At 28.9% G+C, this 23,978-nt stretch overlaps 1 protein-coding gene across 1 annotated transcript in view; it reads right to left on the minus strand.

Moving 5' to 3' along the window:
* Positions 1–23,978, minus strand: part of LOC107450269 (protein O-mannosyl-transferase Tmtc3) — a 246,239-nt gene that overhangs the window by 94,804 nt on the left and 127,457 nt on the right. Inside the window, exon 5 of the mRNA XM_071180106.1 lies at positions 5,408–5,489. Within this exon, the coding sequence (XP_071036207.1) occupies positions 5,408–5,489 (82 nt within the window). The remainder of the gene's footprint in view (positions 1–5,407; positions 5,490–23,978) is intronic.

A 23,978-nucleotide genomic window follows, 5' to 3' on the forward strand; every position in this document is an offset into this window, starting at 1 on the left:
CAAATCATTTAAAAAAATAATTTTGAATATACAATTTCTTAAAAAATATTTTCGTTTGTTTAATTTTATTCTAATGGTTATTTTAAAGTAAAAGTTTGCAATCATTCCCTAGCATTATTTTAAGCATTGCAGTTTAATCTTAAGAAAAAATGATAAAATTCCTCAGAAATGCATCTCAAAACAAATTCAGGATGCACAAAGGAAGAAAAAAAAAGATATTTTTCCTCCGGTCTCAAATGAACATGATATGGCTGTTAATCATAAACGAAACATTTTGAACCTGAAAATTGAATCATTTATTCATTTATCTTAATACTTTTCTAATAATTATGTATTTACTGCAACTAAAGCATATATAGAATTACAGACATGTCATTAATTGTATTGTAAGGGATCAAACATATAAATATTTACTCTGTTTTCATTTTTGTATATTGTATTTGTTGTATCGGAAATTCATTAAATTATGATTTAAGAAAATATTAAAAAATTAAAATAGTTTCAAGACCTTAAAACTTCATTAAACAAATATGTAAGCAATTGAATGTAAGCTCATTAAATAAAGATAGACTTTACAATGGTCAAATAATACAATTATAGGGTGTTAGGTAATATATGCAAACATAAGAAAAAACATGTTAGTTTAATTTTCCAGTCAAAACTATTTTGCAAAACTTCTAATTTATCATGTTTAGACTTTTCCAAATTGCTTAATATCTTAGTATAAATATGTATAATTCAAGTTAGCTAATTTTGATCAAATTATTTATTAATTATCAAAGTAAACAGGAATTTGGAATAGATAAACTTCAAAAGGTTTTCATTAATAATTTAATTGAGGTTTCTTGTAAAAAATACATATTCGGAGAATTCAATATAATATATAATTCATTAGAGATTGAGTAAAATAAAATCTATTACTGCAATTTTAAGTATTAAAAGGAAATGCTTTCTGCATCAAAACCATTGCCATTCATATTCATTTTATAAGAAATGCATTCAAATTCATTATACGACCTATCACATGAATTTCATCATATGAAGTACTTCAAAGTAAAGATTGTTTATTTAGATAAATGGATGGAATTAATGAAAATTTTCTGACTTGTATTCACAGCGACGTTTCGAAGAATCCGTAAATAAACATTAATTTTCTTTTGAATAAAAATTTAAATACCCACAACGACCTTCATTATTTCGATATATTAAAAGTAGAATTGATTCAGGTAAATGCTTATTTTATGTATTTATTTTTTGCTCTAAAAGCTGATGAATCAAAAGAATTATTTTTCAAAATAGAAGTAAATGATGAGTGTCGTACTGAAATAGTATTTTCCGACATATTTATTCCCTTAATTCACTTTTACCTTGAAGATTTCTACTCTTACCGCACTTCAGCAGTAAATTTGAATAAGACCTTGTCCATTTTCTTTTACCTCTTATTTTCTAATTTATTAAATCAAGTACTTTTAATGATCATTTAAGCTTTCATTTTTGGCTAATAATTCTATTTAAAATTCAAAATTAATTGCCAACTGGAACTTCGAATAGCTAAATCATCGCCATTTGGCGGTATTCGAATTTGCCAATTTTCAAGGTTCATTTTTCAAGCAATTTCCGAGCATTTTCTACGAGCTTGGAATTTATTATTATCTGCTATGTTACATTTTCATTTTTACATCACATTACTTTTGCCTGCAGGACCAAGTGCTTACAATTTTATAAATTTTTACTGAAATCAACTGAGATATTAATATTCAATTATATTTTGGTTATTGCGTAATCACGGCATTTTCATCACTACACAAACCTAATAAAATCAGTGAAACATAGATTTACATTACTTATAAATTGGCTAAGTGCAGTTTTAATGCATCTTAAAACAGGCGTGAAAAACTCTCTTTTATAAAACAGTGCATTCAGGCTTGCCTTATAACTCGATAAAGAATATTTATTATTTGGTATTTAGACAAATATATATCTCTATTGAAAATATTTATAATTTCAAAAGGAGTACAATTCAACTTAATAATTAAAATATGTCTATGGACTCAAGTTGCAAATTTTAAAATTTTTAACCCTTTGACATTTTTAACCCATTTCTTTCCTGTAGCTCTAATTAAAAGCAGAAACATATTACTAATAACTAATAATGCTAGTAATAAATTGGAAAAAATAAGAACTAATGAATTGGAAAAAGTAGTCTAATAGTTACTAACAAAATCTGTTACATTGTTGGAATTATGTCTGTACTAAAATATAAATCCAAAAAAAATAGTTGGAAATTTTTTTTATTCATATTCAAACATTTACCAATAATTGATTTTGCACAGAAAAAAAATTACATTGAGGAATAACTGCATCTTTTAGATCTAAGTAAATGCAAGTTTGAAAAATTTATGTTTTGATCAGAGTCATCTTTGGAATATTTTACATTTAACGCAGAAAAACGCACTGGAGATTCAAGCTGTATTAACCATAAATTATTAAAATACTAAATATAATGTTTTATATTATTTCGACCTAAATTAATACGAAATAAGGAAAAAAAGTATGTGAAATATAAATATGTTTATTGAAAATTCTCGGTCGAAGGGCTAAATGGTAGACACAACTCTTATAGTTAGTTTCCTTGCTCTATTTTAAACACAGTTTAAACAGTTAGTACTTGAAAATAGTATACCTTCTAGCCTTTAATGAAAATTTAGTAAGATTATATTTCCAATAATCAGTGTAAAGATGCTTTGTCTTTTAAAAATGTATTTATTTATCATATATTAAATAACGGTAATTGAAAAGTTGAATATTAAATTTTGATTCTTGTTGTATCGATTTAATTCTTTTTATTAAATAATTGTCTTTTTCCTTACAATTATAAATTCTAAAGAAATAAAATTGAAGATTTCAGAGCAATATATATATATATANTGTAAATTACTATATATATATATATATAAAGGAGAACGTTCTTGAGACACTATGATTGTGATTCTCATGCAGGTAACAAGCTATTTCCATGTACAGCGTTACATACAAATGGAAATACAAGAAACTTGTGCAGTATTTATCAGGAAAAAAATACAAGAAGAGTTTAATTTAAAAATTTTATCTTTGTAGGAAAAAGTGTGACTTATTACTAAGTCACCACAAGACAAACGAGTATGTTTACACGTAATCCATAAGTTATCTTATGGATAAAAGAAAAATAGCTTATATTTTTTCCTTTATTGTTTTTGATCATAAATTAACACAGATTCAACTCTGTTCATAAATCAATTTCGATTTCAATGAACTCCTTTAAAGCACAAATATTATTTTTTTAACGTAGTTTACACACTCAAAATATATTTTCATTAAATTTATTTATCCTTGTCAGCATTCAGAAACTTGCACAGTACTTATAAAAAAAATGCAGGGAAAAGTGTGATTTGAAAATGTTATCTTTGGGAAAAAGAGTGTGACTTATTACTACATACCCACAAGCCTAACAAGTATTTGCATAGATAATCCGTGAGTTAGTATAAAATATTTTCAAATAAAAATAAGTCCTTTATTTTTAAAATATTGTATGTTTTCTATTATTGTTTTTGATCATATATCAACTCAGATTCAATTCTGATCATAAATCATCTTCGATTTTGATGAACTCCTTTAAAGCACAAATCTAAATTTTCTAATAAAATTTATACACACTAAATATGTTTTGACTAAGTTTTACTTTCTTGTCAGCATTCATGAAGTCTTAAATTTTTAAACTATAACCCAAACTATTAATATAATATTCCTTTACGAAAAAACAAGATAACGAAACTCTATTAGCAACTAAATCTTTCTCGAATTCGTAGGGTGATGTAATCTTCGAAAAATATGATCCAGACTTGAAGATATAGCGTGTGGTTACCATTCATCTTCCAAATAGTCGACTGAGTTTGAAGATAAGTTCGGATGGAGCAAATACGTGGACCACATTAACAGACCACGTGATCAACCCTTAAGTATCATCAGTATCCGGGTAAGAGTTGAGGGGCTAGGGCAGACTTTTGATGGATGTGATAGTGATAGAAGAGGAGGGTAAGGCACAGGGAAGAGGTAATTACTTGGCATTATCTGATCAATAATGTCCAAGAAAAGTAAAAAGGGGAGATAAAATGGCGATTTTTGATATCGGTAGTTATTGTCACAATAAAGTGTAATTCAGGAGGGTTGGTCAGGAGAAAATTGAGCTGAGTAAAGTGAAATTGATGATTGTGGTCAAAAGAGCGGGAATTAATACTCATAATCTGCGGAACCGATTCAAAAATGAATTTAGCTAAAAGCACTTGAAAATAATCAATTGCTCGATGGAAATTATTCATGGCGCAATTCATTTTGAATTTATTTTTAAATGTTGCGTTTTTTTCTTCTAAATTTTTAATTGAATCTATCATTTGTTTGTAAATTTAGTATAAAAAAACATGTCGATTATCAAAAGAGTACCTATTGCTGCTTTTAATCATTGGTCTTGTTGACTTATTCATTAATTATTGATTGTGTTGCTTTGGAATGACAGAAAAATATAATTCTAATCACAAAGTAAGTTATCAACTATTTTATGTAGTGTTTTCTCTTCGATGCAGCTGCATACAATACACTATTTTTTGAATGAAATTCTTTAAAAAAAATGCAAGGAAATAATCGGTACATTTTTTCTCAATATAAAATGCTCCTTCATCGCTCTGTGGGGAGAGTTGTTATCGACAATGTCAACCTTCATCTATGAAAAGGTACCCCAACATAGAATTGAGTTAACATGTCTTACATGCTAGTGAATTGCAATTATATTTTTGTAGTGGTAGATACACTACAGTACTCCCCCACCAGAATTATATTTGTGATAGAATTCGATGAACGGATATCACTAGTTGATTCATTGCTGTCTTCGCAAGAAGCCGGGAGAGCTGCATTAAGATCACCGTACTTTTTGCTGATCGTGAGAGCTGCATTAATTTCAGAGTCGGAATTGCCTCTGTGTTGCCATTAGCAGTAGAGTGTCTGCAGGCCGACGTTGTGTGTGATCGAAACTGAGTAGCAACAGTGCTAGGAGGTGGATAATGTCGCAGTCACAAGTCAACTGTTCAATCTGGACCATCCATCGAAGTAGGCGTTACTGCCAAGGTTGGCCTGTTCATATCACGTCCAGGTCACCAATGTGGAGAGAGTTGTTATCGACAATGTTAACCTTCATTAATGAAAAGGTACCCCACCATAGAATTGAGTTAACATGTCTTATATGCTAGTGAATTGGAATTATATTTTTGTAGTGGTATACTTTTTTTAGTAAAACGATGTTATGTGTAAAATATATCACTTGTTAATTTATTATATACAAATTATTTAATTACAAATTGATATAAATTCAATTACTTACCGCTTCCGTGTGAATGGGGTGGACGGCAAAGAGAGCTGATGATACAAGACTATTCGTTCCAGAAAAAAAATGCAGGCACAATCTAAAATAAATTTTTTAACCAGCATTAGTATTTTGAAGTTATATTTTGAATAGTCATTGACACCTTCGCACTTGTTAAATGTCCTTATATCGAAAATCATTTGAGCAAGTTAAACTATAACTCATAACATCAAAAGCATTATTTAATTAAATTATTCTGATATTGACTATAATAGCAAATGACAAAGGGTGCTAATGTTCACTATTGTATTTTTATTCGTTCCTCTAATCTACTGATAATTAAATATTGATAATTAAAAAAAATAATTGAAAATTTTTTTTCTTTTAAAATTATCAACACAATTATTTATAAATTATAATAAATAACTGAACGGATAATTTTTTTCATTCATTTGACAGTGCAGTTTAAAATTATTTTTAATGAAAAGATTTTTGAAGAAACATTTTTTTTTAAATGATTAACATTATTTTTTTCAATTTTAAGAATGTAAGATGAAAGTAAAATTGTAAAAATTTGTTTTCTACAAAATTTTTTCCCTAATTTATTAGATTATTACACTGAGAACAATAATCACTGTTGGTGTAAAAAAGCAGTTCTGGTTAATAAAACTACAATATACTGTATTTAAACCATTCATTTGGTAGCATTTCCATTTATAAGGCTTATATTCATAAGGTTAAATTATAGTTCTTATTACCACATATATGCTGAAAAATACAAAACTGAAAAAAGCAATTAAGCCAAATAAAGGAGTTTTTTGCCATGTTTTATATTTATCATGATAAAATTACCAAATTTTATCATATATTATAAAGTCATTTTGATATTTAATTTTACCGAAGTAATTACCACAGTGCTTCGGTAAACATTGCCGAGCTTCTTGATGTCCCCATAGAACCAGAAAAATGATAAACTTTACCATATTCTGGTAACTTTAACCATACTTTTTTTTAGTGTTCTATATATAGTGATTACCGAACCTATGAATTTTCTAACACAAAAAAATTCAGAGAAAATCTACCTTCATAACAGAACAAAGCTGTGATATTTGAACTTAATAACACCAAACTCAAAATTATACTCGAAAATATTTTCGATACATTGCGTTGCTGATTTAATAGCAAAAACCTTTCACCATAAAACAGTAAGTACCTTTTACCTGCTCCTCATATTAGTTTCCATCAAAGAAAGCAAAACAGTATTAGATCAGGAAAGAAAAAAGGAAGCAAATTTTCCAAATCTATTCAATTTTCTAGCAACTTATCTCATCCCAAAAAGTATGTACGGAAATAGCTCGTCAAAGGAACGAGAAAAAAAAATCGAACTGAATCCCACAAACTTTTATGGGAAATCACGAATCGATCTTATTGTCCTTCGTCGCATACCATTCAGAACTATTCTTCTAATAAAAGCGACCAATAACCGTCTTCTCTTTCATGTCTTTAGAACGTCTGCTCAATTTACGAAAATACCCTGAGTCGCAGGGCATTCCGCAAAAGGGGATTGCTCGAGTTTCAAAAGTGCAATCGATTCCATTTTTCCATCAACCAAAAGAGAAACACAAAATGGCGAGAAAGTTCGATTAATATGACCTCCCTAGAGCTAAACCAATGAATCCAATTCCCGCTATGAACCTTTAAACCAGAATCACCGTCTTTAATTCAAATGAGATGGAATGGGCTAGAATATTCATTACGAATGAGAGAATTACAAGAGTTAGGAATTACTTCGGGGCCGTTAGCGGTTGCTTGACATTTACTTTTAATTAGAACTTTTTGTTACGTTTAGATAAGATACTCTTGGTACTGTTTTAGTTAGAAGTTGCGGTTATTGTTAAAAATACACTGTATGGTTTGTTTCGCTACAAATTTAAAATGCATGCTTTGTGGAAACAATCCGGGAGATATTAAAGTAACTTTGAAAACAATGAAAGTATATTCCCTGATAGTATTTCTAAAACAATTTTTTATTCGAATGATAAATAACTCTACCACAAATCTTTTGATAACAAAATACATTCTTTTATTAAATAAAATTAATATTTAAAAAAAAATTCTATTGTATATTATTTGATTGAAAGATCGAATATCTATATAAATATGTTCTGATTATACACTGCAAAATGTTCCGGATCAAGTTACTGTCAAAAGTTCCAGCACTCAGGAAGCTTGTGCTTTTTTACCTTAAAATTCATTTTTACTGAAACATGTTGCGGAGCAAAAAATCTGGTATAACGTTATTTTTACAGTAATGAGTACCATGACATCACTGCATTACTCTAATTAAATCTATATTACTGTGATAAGTATGGTATAATATGTATAATATTTTGCCGTCAAATGGATTTTATGGATGATGCACCAAAAGTGCTAATTTGATCGTAATATGACCGGGAGCGTTTTACAGTGTAAATAAAATTTACCATCTGTATTATTTTTATAATTCGATGAATTGTTATAAGTACATGGTAAATTTTTTTTTATCTATTAATCATATAAAAGGTGAGATTATACCACATTTTATTTGAAAAAAATACCTGCAGAGCTGCCAGCAACTTGTGCAAAATATTTTTCAGAGTAATAGACAATCCAATGCAAATGTTTAAAAAGTTTGGTTGAATTAACCAACATTTTAACATCTTCATGAAAAAACTGCAACTAATAGCTTCTTATATAAACTTTTAAATCTTCTATTGAAGTGGAATTTGCTTATTTATCGTGTTTATTTATTTACCTTGCGTACTTGTTTAAGTGTTTACCGAAAGATAATTTCATACAAAATACAAGCTCTATTTTTTTAAAATTATTATTTTTTTAGTTTATTTCACTAACTAACGAGAAAGTACATAAATTTTTTAACCAGTATAATTTCATCTCAGCAGAATCGTCCGAATAGTGATTTTTGTAAAACAAATAAAATTTGAAACTTGAATATATATATATATGTAATACAACAATTAAATACTTTTGTATTAATAAAAGAATTAAAACTCTTTAGTTTTCATAAAATGTCTTTGTAAAAGAATAAGCGTAGAGAGATTCTATTTTGGGAATTCAAGGCTGAAAACATACCATTGAAATATAAATAGATTTATATTTCAAAGGAAGAGTTATTTTTAGAATCGTTCCCTTTTTCCCTTCCATATAAGGAAGCAGAAATGATTTTCCTTAATGCAATGCGTAAAGTTGCAAGGAATGTTCGAAGTGTGCCTTTTTACCTCAAATCTGTGTTGGTATAAAACGTAAGAACGCATAGTTTTGCGTGTCCTTTTCATCATCATGTGATCCTGATAAGCTGTTCCGGAATTGTCAGGAGTCTTGTCCACTCCCCCTCCTTTGCAGGAGTGGGGACGTGAACTGTTATCAATACCAGCCTACCTTTAAATATACCTGTTTAGAACGTCTGATGGCTTAAGACTGCATTATTTCAAGCTAAATACAACACCGATAACAGGGTTGTAGCCCTGTTATTACATATATATATATATATATATATATATACACCTTTGATAAGGCATTTCTTTCAAACAATTATGTATATAAATGTAATTGATTTTAAGACTTGAGACATATATGACAATTAATCTGAATAGAACTTTAAGCCATACTTAATTTATCTTGCACCAAATATCTGTATTATTCGCTAATAAATGAACTTAAATATTTGAGTAAGTACAAACATTGTAAACGTGAAAAGAGCTTACAAAATTTTGTATTAGGTAATCTGATTATGCTTCACCAACAGAATGCTCGCCTAAGTCATCAGTAATCATTCAACAGTTCAAATTTATGACAACTAAATAGAATTGTTAAAACCAGCTGGCTGGAGAAAGCGTATTCACAGTTTGGTAAGAGCAGGATTGAAAGTGCTTGGGGCCATTCTGTAGGGACGATAGTGAGTACATAGTAATTGTTAGCTGAGAGATTCATTTATTTCCAAATAATTGGAACTTGGACAAAATTACTATTTATAGTGGAAATTTTCGATTGATATTTAGAGAAATTATACCGGAATAAACAATGCAGTAATTACTGGATTATGTACCTTAATTTCTTGCTTTAATGAGTTAACCATGAGCTAAGCAGTAGTTTAGAAATCTCCTAAAAATTTAATTTTTTTCGACTTATATACATTTAAAAATAAAGGAATTCAATTGAAATAAATGATTGAATTTCATAATTCATTTATTGTAGTTTCATTACTAATCACCTGTATAGAGATATCTTCCACATTTAGGATAAATTAATTTTAAATAACTGTGGATCGAGGGTTATCGAGAATGCCAACCCTCATATAACAAAAGGTACTCCAAGATAAAATCGAGTTTATTGGTATTTAATAATTGTAAAGGTATAGTTTGTCTGAAATAAGAACTCCCCCAGGCATTGAACCTGTGGCGGTAACTATGGTAACGAGTTATAACTAAGTAGGGATGTGGGGTTACTGTTTTGAAGTAGTTTCGGCTCGGGTTGGCGTGATAACGGGAATCTCTTTCTTCGGTCTATTGTGTTATTCCTAGAGGGAAGCTACGGTCCCTAAAGTGCGCCATTCTTGTTTCTATAGCACCAGACGGCCTCAGACTTTGTGGCGGAAGGAGTTCTTAGCTTAGACAAACTATAGCTACGCTGCATTACTCCCAGACCAGAATTTTATCCATGATAGCATTTGATGAACGGATACCACTAGTTGATTCATTGCTGCTTTTGCGAGAGGCCGGGTAAGCTGTATTAACATCACCGGGCCTTAAGTGATGGTACTGGTAATGAGAGCTGTATTTGGGTAGCGGTTGTGGACGTAGTTTTTGTTGTGTTGCAAATAGCAGTCGAGTGTGTACAAACTCCTGTTGTGTGTGTAACCGAAACTGAGTAGAAACGGGGTGCGGAGGACAGTGTGGCAGTTACAGATAGCAAGTTCACGGTTACAAAGTTCACTATGACTCATTCATAGAACTATGTGTTTTCATATCAAAGTTGGCGTTTCAGTTGAGGTAGGCGTATTGATCAAAGCAGGATTTAATTCATGTCCGCAAATCATCCATGTGGGGCGAATGTTATAGACAATGTCAACCTTCATCTATCAAAAGGTAACCCAAGATAGAATCGAGTTAACACGTTTTTTATATTAGTGAATTGGTATTTAACAATCGTACAGACAGCAATGCTACGTAACTTATAACATTATCTTGGAAATATTTTTCAGTGAAATGAATCAGCGCTTATGCTACACGAAAAATGAAAAATCCACATAACTTTTCATCGGTTAGAAAAAAGCAATAGTCTAGACTCTGTATATAAACCGGATAATTTTTGTCACGAGTGTATAGAATAAAATATGGTCAAAGAAAGTCAAAATGCAAGACAAAATACAGCTATTTGATCAGATACTCAAACATGTACTGCAAATTTTTAATTATGAATAGAACAATAATAGTGAGAGTTTAACTATATATAGAACTATTTTCGTCATACGAGTAAAGGCTTAGATCTAATTAAAAGAAATCAAAATACAGAACACAATGCAATTTTGTGAACTCGAACCTAGATTAACTGTATACTAAATATCATGATTATCTACAATATTATACAGGATGGTATTTTTATTAATCTTTGGAATGATTTCTTTTTTATAATTTAGAAACTAGTTACTATTTACTGATTACGATACTAATTGAAAAATTCAATAGAAAGCCTCTCAGATAGAAGTATAAGTTTGATTTTAAAGCCAGCAACATCAGTTATCACAAAACCTAACAAGGTTTATAAATGATTAGCAAATAAACCATGCAAGCTTAAAACAATGTTACATTTAATAATGCCAGTTGCTCATAAGTTTTGCCACCATTTTATATCGAGATTGAATCTGCCTTTACAAAACTAGAAAACAAAAACCTTCTAAAATAGAAGAAGAATTATGTTTTGCATTCTCAAACCGAAGATAAATTTATTTTCTCAATTTTTTTTTATTTTTTTAGATTTTAGGAGCATCACTGAAACAATGTTTATTTACTCATGCATTTATATACTTTCAGGAAAGCTAGAATAAGAAAAGACAAAAACAAGTTTTACAGTAAAAGCTGGAAAATAAGATTGTTTTTTTTTTAAAGTTTTTTGCATGACGTTTTTTAATATTTAAGAAAACAAGCTTGACATACCAATATTTATACTAAGTTGAAAAAAGAATTAATTCGTCAACCTTTCTATTCTAACCAAAGGAAAATGAAAATACTACGCTTGCCATAAGGTTGCCTGCGATCTGGGATTAAACCTTAAACCAGAATTTAGAAACGTATTCTATGGAACAAACTGTCCTGATAAACAAATCTGTTACAAATAATATATTTTATTTCTGGAAAATTTTTAATCCAGGAAACATCCAGGTAGATTTAAGACGCTTCTTAATGCACTTTAAACAGCAAAAGACTGGTTTATAAATATTTTATTTGAGTTTGGTCTTCTTGTTTTTTAACATATTGGATTTCTAACAATATGTAAACATAAATTAGATGTTTTCCGGTCTAAAATGGGACCTATGATATGAGAAAAATAAAGAAAAATACTTTTTAATTGTTTACGTCGTTTTCAGGAATTATAATACTACTATTAAAATTTAATAATAACTCTTAAGCGAAATAACGGCAAGCATAAGTTTATGATTTAGATAAATATCACATTAATGTTTGTAAAAATGCAACACTATGAAGGAATCGCCAGATATTAATAATTAGTGTCTCATAAGTTATCGCTTTTTAATTCTGATAATTTGTATGCTTCTCCTCACTCCACATTTTGCATTAGCTTGGTCCAATTTCCATAGATGATGTTGCAATTTTCACAAACACGAATGTTAATTGCATTGTTAATTACACGAATTAAAATCACATTCATACTCTTGAAAATGAGATAAAATTTTGACCTAGTGTGCAAACATTCAGTGTGAATATTGTTGTGAAAATTATTAACTCATTTTTTTTAAATCATTAGCAAGCTTTTTCTAAATAAGTAGTTCAGCTTTACAGATTTTTTATACACACAATTACACTGACACAATTTAAATTTTACCCCACTTTGCGGCAAAGAAATTTGCACGTGAATGAAATAATTGTAATACTGGCATGTTAACCTCCCATGAAATGAATAGAAACTTCACAAATTCTGTTTAAAATTCACACTGATGTATAGTTTTCTACTAGGAAATTCAATAATCCCTCAAATATCAAATTCTAGCTTTTACGCACTGTGAAAAATAATACACCTTTTATTACAGAGAAAGTAGAAAAAGGACAAATGGAAGTTAAAAAAAGGACTTGTTGTTGTCATTTAATATTTTGCACGTCATTAGCTATTAGGACGCTTCAGTTATAAGAACGTATGTGTTTCTTCACTTTTTAGGTAACAAAAGTGAGAAAAAAAATCGATACATTCTCGCAAAGATATTGATAGATAGAAGCAAGAGCAACAGCACGTGTTCTGTTTGCCAAAATAGGCGATCCGAAGAGTTGGGGCCTTCGACTTTAAAAGAAAGAAAACGACAAGAAGAGAACTACACATTTGTATTCTTGACTCGAGTTTCTCCTTTTTCGTTCCTGTTCCCTGTTCTTCAGGGGGAAAAATGTTTAACCTAAACTGGCAACTCTCGTGGTAAGCTTTCTAAGGTGATGAAAAAGGAAGAAGTCATCTCATGCTTTTTAGGGGAAAGGGTACAGGGAAAATTAGCTAAATACCAGAGAAAAGAATCGTGGTTATTTAACATTTGCAAATAAGATTTTTAAAAAAATTGAAAAAATTTTTTTCATTGAAATTATATGCTGAAAACACCGAAGAAGGGATAGGGGCTATTGAGGACATTTTGTAGAAAACGCTTACTAAACATTATTGTGATCAGATTTTCATGAAAAGTTTTGAGCATTTATCTTCATGTTAAATTATAACGAAGCTAATTTTGATGCTTGAACGCGTTTTAAAACTCATTATTTAATCAATTGTAGTTTATGAGAAAAGGAAGCGAATTCAAAATGGAATTAATTCGAGCCTTAAAATACTGTCTTGTGTCAATCTAGAAAACACATCGAATACTTAATGTTAAAGCGTACACTGAAAAAAATTCCGGATCAAATTACTGTAAAAAGTACTGGCACCCTGCCTGGCAGTATCATTAAAATTCATTTTAAAGGTAAAAAATATAACTGTCATTTTTAAAGTATTATTTATTTATTTAATAAGAGTGATTCAATTATTTCACAATAATTATGAGCGTAAAAAGTACGACAGAACAGATATTTCCCCATAAATTTTTACGGTAAAAATGGATTTTATAATAACGACTACGGGCAATCTGAGTGAGTGTACTTTTTACCATAATTTGATTCGAATTTCTTTCACAGTGTCATAAATACATACATTCCAATTTTTCTTGTTTTAATGAAATATTTTTATCTTTAATATTTCATTTCCGATATAATAAAGGTAGTAAACAACGATTTGGCTACCACGATATATAAGCAAGTAAAATGAATATATAAGACCCGATAATAGTGATAAAAAAATATTTAGTGAATGCGAAATTAAAAAAAAAAACTTATAACCTTGATTCTTTCTATTACACTAGCGTATTATTGTAAACTGCAACTTCCACGTCGAGAGTCGTGGAGGCTTAGGGGGTAGAGTCGTCGCCTCCCAATGAGGTGACCCGTCAATGGCTGGTCGATTCAAATTCCCCACCCAACTCACACAGACCACAGTGCTAATATAAAATATCCTCAGTTGCAAACGAATCATGAGATAGAGCTCCCTTGCTGTCTGGCTAGGCAGGGGGAGTGTTTGTAGTATTCCTCTCCATGTAACGTAAATATGCTGATTAGTTCCATAAAAAAGTTTTCATAGGAAACAAATTTATCCCAATACTTGATCCAGGAATTCCCTTATCTTCTGAACTTGGTACAACATTACAAGACAACGGAGTGGAGCATTGGTAGTCAAAAACTCAAAATTGGATCGACTGCTTAACTAACGACGGTTATAAAATTAAATAAAACTTCTGTTTCGGTAAAAATATAAACATTGTATCTGGGTTCTTAGAAAATATTACGTGGGGACGAAGATGAAATAAAATTTGATTCCCAATATATATTATTTGATTAACCAACTATAAAGAACTGTTCTATACCAAAGCTCCAATCGTTAACAGAGGTATTTTAAAAAAGGAAATTCCTGCTAGCATAAACGTAAATTTACTAACCCTAAAAAGAATCCGTTCATATTAACTTGCCCACAGTAGGTTTACACCTATGTATTCACAATAAATCCAAGTAGTCATTCACTTATATGAACTCATTATTGGTCGATAAAAAAAGGAATATCATACGTGACTATTTAAAGATAGTACAGTAATAAGCATATTCATTAATGTTATAATAGCTCCTATTGTTTTTTTTTCTCCAATGAGCTGCACAAGTGCGTACACATGAGCAGACCTAGTGCGTTCTCCAGAAGTGGTATCCACTCTTTCAGGACCACCACAATGGGTGAGATATCGTTGGCCATGTTAATTTGGGCCTCTAGTTTCTGCCACACTAGATGGCAGCACCAAGACTCTTATATAGCTCCTATTGTTAAAAAGATGAATAAATATTCTCCTTTTATAGCAAATGAAAGTGTTACAGAGTTTTGCAGTTCTGCTTAAACTTATTCGGAATACTTGTGTGATAAATAACAAAAGTCTTCCATCTGTCTACTCTAACCCAACGTTCACACTAGTCACCCTCTCCCCTATATAACTATTTATAAAATTAGTTTTCTATACTTTTTCATTTGGCGATGGTTTTTATGGAATTTTTATGATTTTTATTCAGATGAAAATTGAGATTAAAAAGGGATTTAAGAGTTATAACACGTGCATATTATTACTTTTTTTTTCAACTTTATTTTGAATTCAAGTATGCGTTTCAGTGTGTTCGTGCTCTTTTGAAATATTTGCCGCAGACATTTTTTTGTTTAAGTTTTTTAATGGAGTAACCAGAGAGTGAGTTCGCCTTATATATATATATCCTTTATTTGGTATCTTTGCTAATTTTGTATATTCTTGAATCACCCAAATAAGAATAGAATTACTTTTTAGATCAAAAAAAGATTAGAATAGAAAAACAGGGCGCAGATTCAGGAGGGAAATAATATGAATGATTTTTTAATTACTTTAAATATTTTTGAATGTTTTATAATCAGCTTGAATAGAAAATAGAAAATAAAGTCATTTTAAGCATTTCGTAAAATTTCTATCTTGAAATTGTAAAAAAAAAAAATATTGGTTGTAATGGAAACATTCAAAATTTCGTTAGAATTTACATTCGTTAGAATTTACAGTCAAGAACAGGAAAACATTCATACTTATTTTCTTGCATTTAACACTGAAACGTATCTTGATAAAGTTGAAGGTACAACTCTTTGAAAAAAGTAACTTCAAAGATTTTTGAAACTTCTATGATTTTTTATAACCTTTCTGAAATATTATTTTTATGTCTCAACTATTAGTTTAAAATCAAGTAGTACTAACACTCTTAATCTATTTTAAGTCTTAATGAGGTGAAAAGTTCGAGATTAGATTCTAAAATTTAGAGATTACTTTGATTTAAAATGTAAATTTTAAAGAAAAGCTTTTTTCACAGTTGAATTTATTATAGATAATCATTGTTTATCTTGTGTAGTTAATCTAAATACCGTATTCTACTAGTTATTATCCATATTAAATTTTTCCCACGTTATTATTCCTCCGTTCAATTTGAATGAAGTATTTTGGAAAGTTCTGTAAGTTAAAAAGCAGGTCAATCTAATACAATAAACCATATTTTTTTTATGGTTTGATTTAAATATATTTGTATTAGTAAAAATATTTTGCATGAATAAGACTGCGGCAGTTATTCTGATATATATTAAACATTCTAAATAAGTAATTTAATTACTTTTGATTGAATAATGGATGCAATACTAACTATGCATTATTACACAAATTGCGTTAAATTCAAGCGCCATCGTGAAACTCGTGCTAATTACATGCTTGTATGATCCCACAGAAATTATGCCCATATGTTGTCGCTACTAGAAAGTGAGAAAGTTAATGAAATACCGCTTATAGTAAGTTCAGATTACAAATTTACATGTTTAGATACTGTACTTAGCTGAATAATACATTCTGGAGGAGTTTCGGAGGAGACATATTTGGTGCAACTGACGAGATGCTTTATGTAAAGCAAACAATAGCATCAAGTACCTCTTTCTATGAATAGTACAGCAAGATCAACTAAAGTGGAAAATTAAATCCAACTCGAGTACTCAACTCCGTCTCGCATAGGTATATGGAAGTAGGTAATTAAATAGATTTTGTTCACCTAATGCTAATGGGCGAGCGAAATATTTTGCGCTCTTACTATTGTGTTTAAAATTTCTATTTTAACATATAATGGATATATTTTAGTTACATGCATTTTATTAGTCTAATAACTTTACAGATTAATTAGCAGAATTCAGCATCACAAATAAATAGGTATTTATTTCAAATATATATTTTTTGTTCAATTAGATGTTTTGAAACTGTGATTTATAGTTATCTAAATGTTAGCTTAACTAATTTAATTTTATTACTTTTTAAAGCAATAAAACGCTTTACTAGCTCTATTCAAATAACTCAGCTACTAATAAAGCAAAATCATCACCCATTCATGAGGAAATTTTGAAGAAAGGATGAAGATGGACTGGACTTATCTTTCGTCTAAAATGCTAACGTAACACTTACTTGGGCACGCGATGAAAAACGAAAAAGAGGATGGCCGAGACTTACTTAGTAAAAGCACATGCACTAAGATCTGTGCAAAGCAAAACTGTTTGGGATGAGGCAGGAGAACTGACTTAGAACAGGGATGCCTGGAAAAGAAGACTTAAGGCTTGAGTGATGATGATAGATTGAGATAGATAAATAGATTCCAGATTAGATTTTTTTTTCAGTTATTAGTTCTATTCTTAAATTATTTAGTAGTTTAATTCTTATCTTATGCATAATTCCAATTCTTGTAATATTTATCTAGACTTGTTTAGAAAAAATAATTATTTTCATTCATTTAGATTCTTCTGAAATAAATATAAAATTTTCAACATACAGTATTTTATTTTTTATATGAAATCCATTTTTTGTGATAAAATAGAATTTTTAAACAGTTAATTCATAAGAAAATATGCTTAGTCATTTTAATAATAAACTGAACTAATTTTATAAATTAAAAAAAGAAGTGTTTTTATATTACAAAATCTGGGTTCTGGTTATGAGAATTAAAGTTTAGAAATCTTTCTTCACAGAATACAAATGCGAACTATTTTATTACAGTCCAAACTTTTTAACACTAATAATATTTCAACTTCAAATGTTACAAACTACTTACCTATAAGGTTTGCAGCATAGTAGAAGGATAGTACTATTGTTTCCATTCTATAACGAACCCATAAGAAAATGAACATTGTATCAATATTAAATACCTTTGTTGAATCCATATAAGCATTTCCATCTTGGTCTGATAATACAGACCTATATTGTCCTACAAATGTACCCAAGATAGAAAAGAAACTTGGTGGAAAATTGAGAACATTTCTACAAACTATTTACAAAATTGCCAACCCCAACATTTGCGTTAGGTATGAAGTTAATATTCCCCAACATTTGCGTTAAATATGAAGCAATAAAGCTATTTGGATCATGGCATAACGTTTCTCTCCACCGTGCTTTAAAGCTGACATAGTATTGTGCAGAGAAAAAATTATGATTATAACTACCAGAATATATCAAAATTGATTGTATTTCTAGTTCTATGGGAACACCAAAAAGCTCTATAAGTTTTGTTAAAGCACTTAAGTAATTATTTTGATAGCATTGCCAATAAAATATGGCCCTATAAAGTTAGTAAATGTGGTAAAATTTTGTAATTTCTTTCGTGATTCCTGAAAGCAAGTCACAAAAACGGACTTTTCGAAACAATTTACGTAATAATAAACTGTCGACATGCGAATGGAAAATTTTCCAAATGAATGGTTAAAATACCTCATATTTTGGTTTTATTAACCAGAGTTAGGTTTTTTTTCACCAGAAACGTCATTACCATACACTGTCAGAGTTTGTTTCTCCGTCTGTGTTGTAATTTTCAGTGATGAAAGACCTAGAAATGAACTTGCCAATTTACTTAAATTGTTGACATGCAGTAACAATTTACACGAACATAAGTATTTATTTTAAATTATATTTATTATGCATCTTCTTCCTAGTAATAATTATGGAGAAGCAATGGTATTGCAAATTTTTAAATCGAAGCTTTCAATTTATAAATAAATGTAATTCATATCTAGAAATCAAGTGAAAGAACTGAACTTAGTTGAAATAATCAATTGTGTTAATACATTTTCTTATCTTTCACTTGATTTCAAATATTCGCTTACCAAATAAACACTTCTATTACATAAGGCTTCCACGTTTCACTATGAGCGAAACCTTTTATGGTTTCACCGCCTTATTAACTAATTTCTTTTCATATTTATTCATTTTTTGAAAAATTCCATTTTTGTCAACACAGTGCTAAGGTTATTTTTGGCTTACTGTTAGTTAGTTTATTAGTTTATAAAATGCATGCATAAATTATAATTATTTATATTATTTGTAATATTTTGCTTGTTGCTAATATTTTCGATTCTACGCTCCACCTGTTTAAAAATCTAAGCAGAATGTTTGCAAAAGATGAGAATTAAATAGTTTTTATGTAGCGTTCTTTAGATAGTATTAAAAACAATATAATTAGTTTGTACTAATAAAAAAGTAATATGATAAGTTAAAATGTCACAGAAATTAGTTATGATTGGCTCATTATTTGATTGCGTAAATTTAAAATTTGATCAGCGTCGTATTTTATATCTACTCTCTTTAATTTCAGGATCATTAAAATAATTACATTTCAGTTACATGAAGTTGAATGCTGTTATCAATGATTTAATTATTTTAAATATAATCTTTCTTTTTTAATAATTCTGCATTACAATTTATCAAATTTATAAGTGCACTACGACTTCTAATATGAGTAAAATAAAACAAAATAATAAATGAAAATTAAACAAATGATATAAGTTTTAAAAAAAACGATTTCACTTGCTGGAAAGTAAATTAAATTCAATACATACGATATTCAAAATGACTTGTATCCTTTGTAATTAACTGCAGAGATTAAAGATCGAAACTCTATAGATAGTAAGACTTAGCCGTTTTCAAATTGATTGCATATTAGCCTTAACTCAATCAATAAGTTAGAACAATTTCAATTAAGTCCATTTTAATCTCTTTTTTTATTACCCATTTGATAATATACAATTTGCTTGCTTGTAAATATACATTTACGAAACGTGTAATGAAGCTGGATAATGTATCTTATTTAACAAAGCAAATAATGTGTTGGTTAAGGCACACCCCTATATCGGCCATTAACTGCTAACAATTATTTAAAAGTTTGCTGTTTTCTTATTAAGTATTTGCTTTAAAACTAGAATTTTGAAAGTATAAAGCTCTTTAACCTTAACTTAACCTTTTTAACCAAACTTTAAACCAACCAAACATTTATTTAACAGTTCCAACCTACTAATTTAACAGTCTTACTTAAATTGTTTATTAAGGTTTTATAAATTTTTTTTTTACAAATTTTATAAAAGCTTCTTTTTTTGCTACTTATTTGCTTCAGTAAAAAAAATATATAAATTGATGTTTGAATCTCGAATCTATCTTCTAGAAATAATCGATATATTTTCTTTGGATGAAAATGTGAACAAATTCGTTTTCTTGTTACCAGAAGCGAGGAGTTTTAAATTTTATTTTCTTACCAAGCAGACTGTGCAAAGCATTACAAACTCCAGATATTCGCTTGACTCAACCAAGAATAGATCCGAAGTTTTAGGAAATGATCAATCAATCAAACTCAGAAGATAATTAACTTTTTGGTTCTCCGAGCTTTGACGGAAATCAGCAATAATGCTCCATTTCTGCTCATTGCTTAGGTTACTGCTGCATTAATTTTTAAAACGTGATTCTATTTTCTTACGACATAAAAGAACTTAGATCAAATTTGTTATTTTGTTTTTTCGAAAAAAAAGTAAATTAAGTAAAAAAAAACATGCATAATTTGGAATAAAAAAAATTCATAATTAAATTTTAAATTAAGTTTAATATTATTTGAAGGAAATTTTGCGTATTTAAAAGAATTTAAATTTTAATATTTTATGGTCTACTTAATGATCAAAATAAGGAAATATTTCATGAAATTAGGATGTTCTGCATACTAGTTCTTAAACACTCAGCATTGTTTTTGGTAAATTTGCTTTCAGCAAGACATTTTTTCTCATCTGAAAGGAGTATAAACTTGGTTTTGTTGACTTACTTTGAAATTCTTAAATATTTTATAAACTTATCCGTTTATGGATTCAATTGCACTAACATTTGTTATACGAATTTAAAATATATTTCTAAAGAATAAGCTTAATCAAGAAATGAAGTTAAGAGTTTTCGTTGCATTCACAATCAAGCGCAATAAATTTGAACTAATATTTGTTTATATGGACCATTTGAAATGAACTAATAAATAAGTAATTATGTAATGAGTAATTTGAACTAAGAATTTGATTAATTTGCTATGAACTACTACGAATTGCCATGAATTTGAGTAAATTGTGTAAATTTATCATATCGATGTGACTAAAAGGAAATATATTTCACATAGTAAAAAAGAAATCTTTATGCACTTACAATATATATTTCGCTCCAAAAACTTTTTTTTCCGCATTTTTTTGCATTTTTTTTACTAACAATGAATAAAGTTCGAACCAGTTTAAGATCAAAAATATTCATTGGCGTCTTTTGCTAAAAGTTTCTGTATTACAAATAAAGCATTAAATACAATAATTCATACTATCTTGATTAAAGGGGTTTCATGTAATAAGAATCATTAATTGTTTACATTTTTAACAAAGAATACAAAGTTCTTAACTGTAGCAATATTTTTTGGATCTGTCTTGATATTGAATGGCCTCATAATTTGACAAAATCCAAAGTTTATTTGTAATATTAATCGCTATCTTACGTCATCAAGAACATCATAAATAGGAAATTACTTAGTATTTTAGTTTTCAATAATGAAAATTTAATATCTAAAATAATATTTCTGGATCAGACTTGTAATAAGAATGTCTCACATTTTTTTAAAAAAAATGTCAAACTGTATCGTTTAAGAATTAAATTAATCGCAATCAATATAAGAGCTACGTAAGTAATAAATCCTTTCATGTTAGTGTTTTCAACAATAAAAGTTTCATACTATTATTTTGGCAAACAGATAGTTGAAAGCGCAAGGATGGTCATTGTCGACATTAGAATATTCAACGACAAACCGTTCGAGTGGGATGAACGAAAACCAAAAAGGAATTTTCTAATTGGTTAGGCATTGGCCATTGCTTTAAATTCAGCGATTCAATTTTTTACATATTTTAAAAATAACATGAGTGATAATTGCTAGCTTATAGCTCTATTTGATAAAAAAATAGTTCATTGCACGTATCTTGAATATTTGATTATTTTATATTCACTATGACAGATAAATTCAATGAACATTACGTGGCAGCACGCGTGGTGTACGCTTCCAAATTTATATTTTGTCTGATACCGCTAGCTTTTATTTTATTCACATTGATTCTTGTAAACGTGTTTCTAAAAAATTACTTATTTAAAACCAACGGTAATGGAATAGAAAAAAAATATTCATGCATTCAAAAGCAAAAATGATGAGATAGTGGTACTAATTCGTGTAGGAGAAACATAAACAAATCGACGCCAATGAAGCTTAATTACGCCAATGAGGCTTAATTAATTAAAGTAATATATGCATATTGAAATAAAAAATAAGCTATGTACTAGAAGGCAAAACAAATTAAGTAAAAGTACTTATTTGTCAAGAAGAACCGTAAGAAATTGGCATACTTTCATTGACGACAATTATGCTTAATTAATGTTGGTAATATGTTTTAATTGAAATAAAGAAATGTAACTTCGGAACTAAAAATCAAAAGTAAGTAGAAAATATACTTATTCGCGTTTCGGGTAACAGTACAAAAATCTGCATATTATTATTGACACAATTAATATCGATAATAATTAATATTAATTAATACTAATAATGTTCAATTAGTCTTAAAAATGTGCCTGAATTGAAATAAAATAAAAGAAGCGATTTGCTAAAAATCCAAGCTGATGGAGGAAAGGTTAATGGGAAATTCATGTAAGAAAACTGCAAAAAATTGACATTAACAGATGACGCTTAATTTATATGTATCACTCTCAATAAACTGTACCACTGGTATTATGGCAATTGTCAAATTGGTTTTGACAAGAATTCTACAACGGGTTTTCCGTAGTTTTAGAAAATATTTTTCCAGTGATAGCTAAGATAGTGAAATAATATTTTAATGAATCAGATTTGAAAGAACATTTTTTCACCACTACTTATAAATATTTTAACAGTAAATTAATGTTAGGATAAAAAAAAAATGATAGTGCTCCAAAATCCTTACGAAGTTGTAATATTTTTGTAAAAACAAATTTGGCTTTAGTTGACTGCTACTGACAAACATGCATAAACTAAAATGTTGAAGGATTATGTAATAAGTACCAAATATTCTAATATAGGAATATAATATTATACTGTTATATTTGGCGATTATTAAAACTGCGTCAATCAGTTTTAATACCAATAATTTGGAATTAAGTGTCTTACAGCCCCAAGAAAGGGATGTATATGAGAAAATCACTTAATAGTGGTAAATTTGAACTATCATGATTTGGCCACGAGCAATAGCATCATGCCTAGAGATGCTAAATACATATCTTAATTCAAATGGCATGAATTTACAAACAATGAGCTTTGCTTACTTTAATAACGAAAGGTCACCGAAGATTACGGCAAATAACATTAAATTTTAAAAAAAAATTAAAAATATTTTAGCTATATTAATTGAAAAACTTAGTGGAAGGACCAGGTCAGTGACATTTCCTGAGCAAAAAAAAAAACACATGTGTCTGAATTATTTAGTTACCAATTTATTAGAAGGAGGGACTAAATAATTCTTTGCTTTATTTTATTTACCACGGCCTAATTTGAATTTAATACATGAGGCTTACTAAAAACTAATATGGATTATTTATTACTATGGATTATGGATTATCAAAAATAGTTCTGTTACATTAAACATACCCATACTGACACAACTACTTTATGTTATTTTTTCTAATTCATTAATTCCCTTAAAAATGTCGTTCACCTGGTTCTTCCATCAAGCTCTTTAATTGTGTTGGTATATGCCTTCCAGTTTTGAGCATGATTACGGTGTGTATCTCAGTACTGATTCATTGATTCTTTTCTCTTTTTTTATTCACCCCTTGCGAAGAACGGGTATTCAACAATATATATATATATAT

Source organism: Parasteatoda tepidariorum, chromosome 4, assembly GCF_043381705.1.
Source record: "Parasteatoda tepidariorum isolate YZ-2023 chromosome 4, CAS_Ptep_4.0, whole genome shotgun sequence".
In the NCBI taxonomy this organism is placed as follows: domain Eukaryota; kingdom Metazoa; phylum Arthropoda; class Arachnida; order Araneae; family Theridiidae; genus Parasteatoda; species Parasteatoda tepidariorum.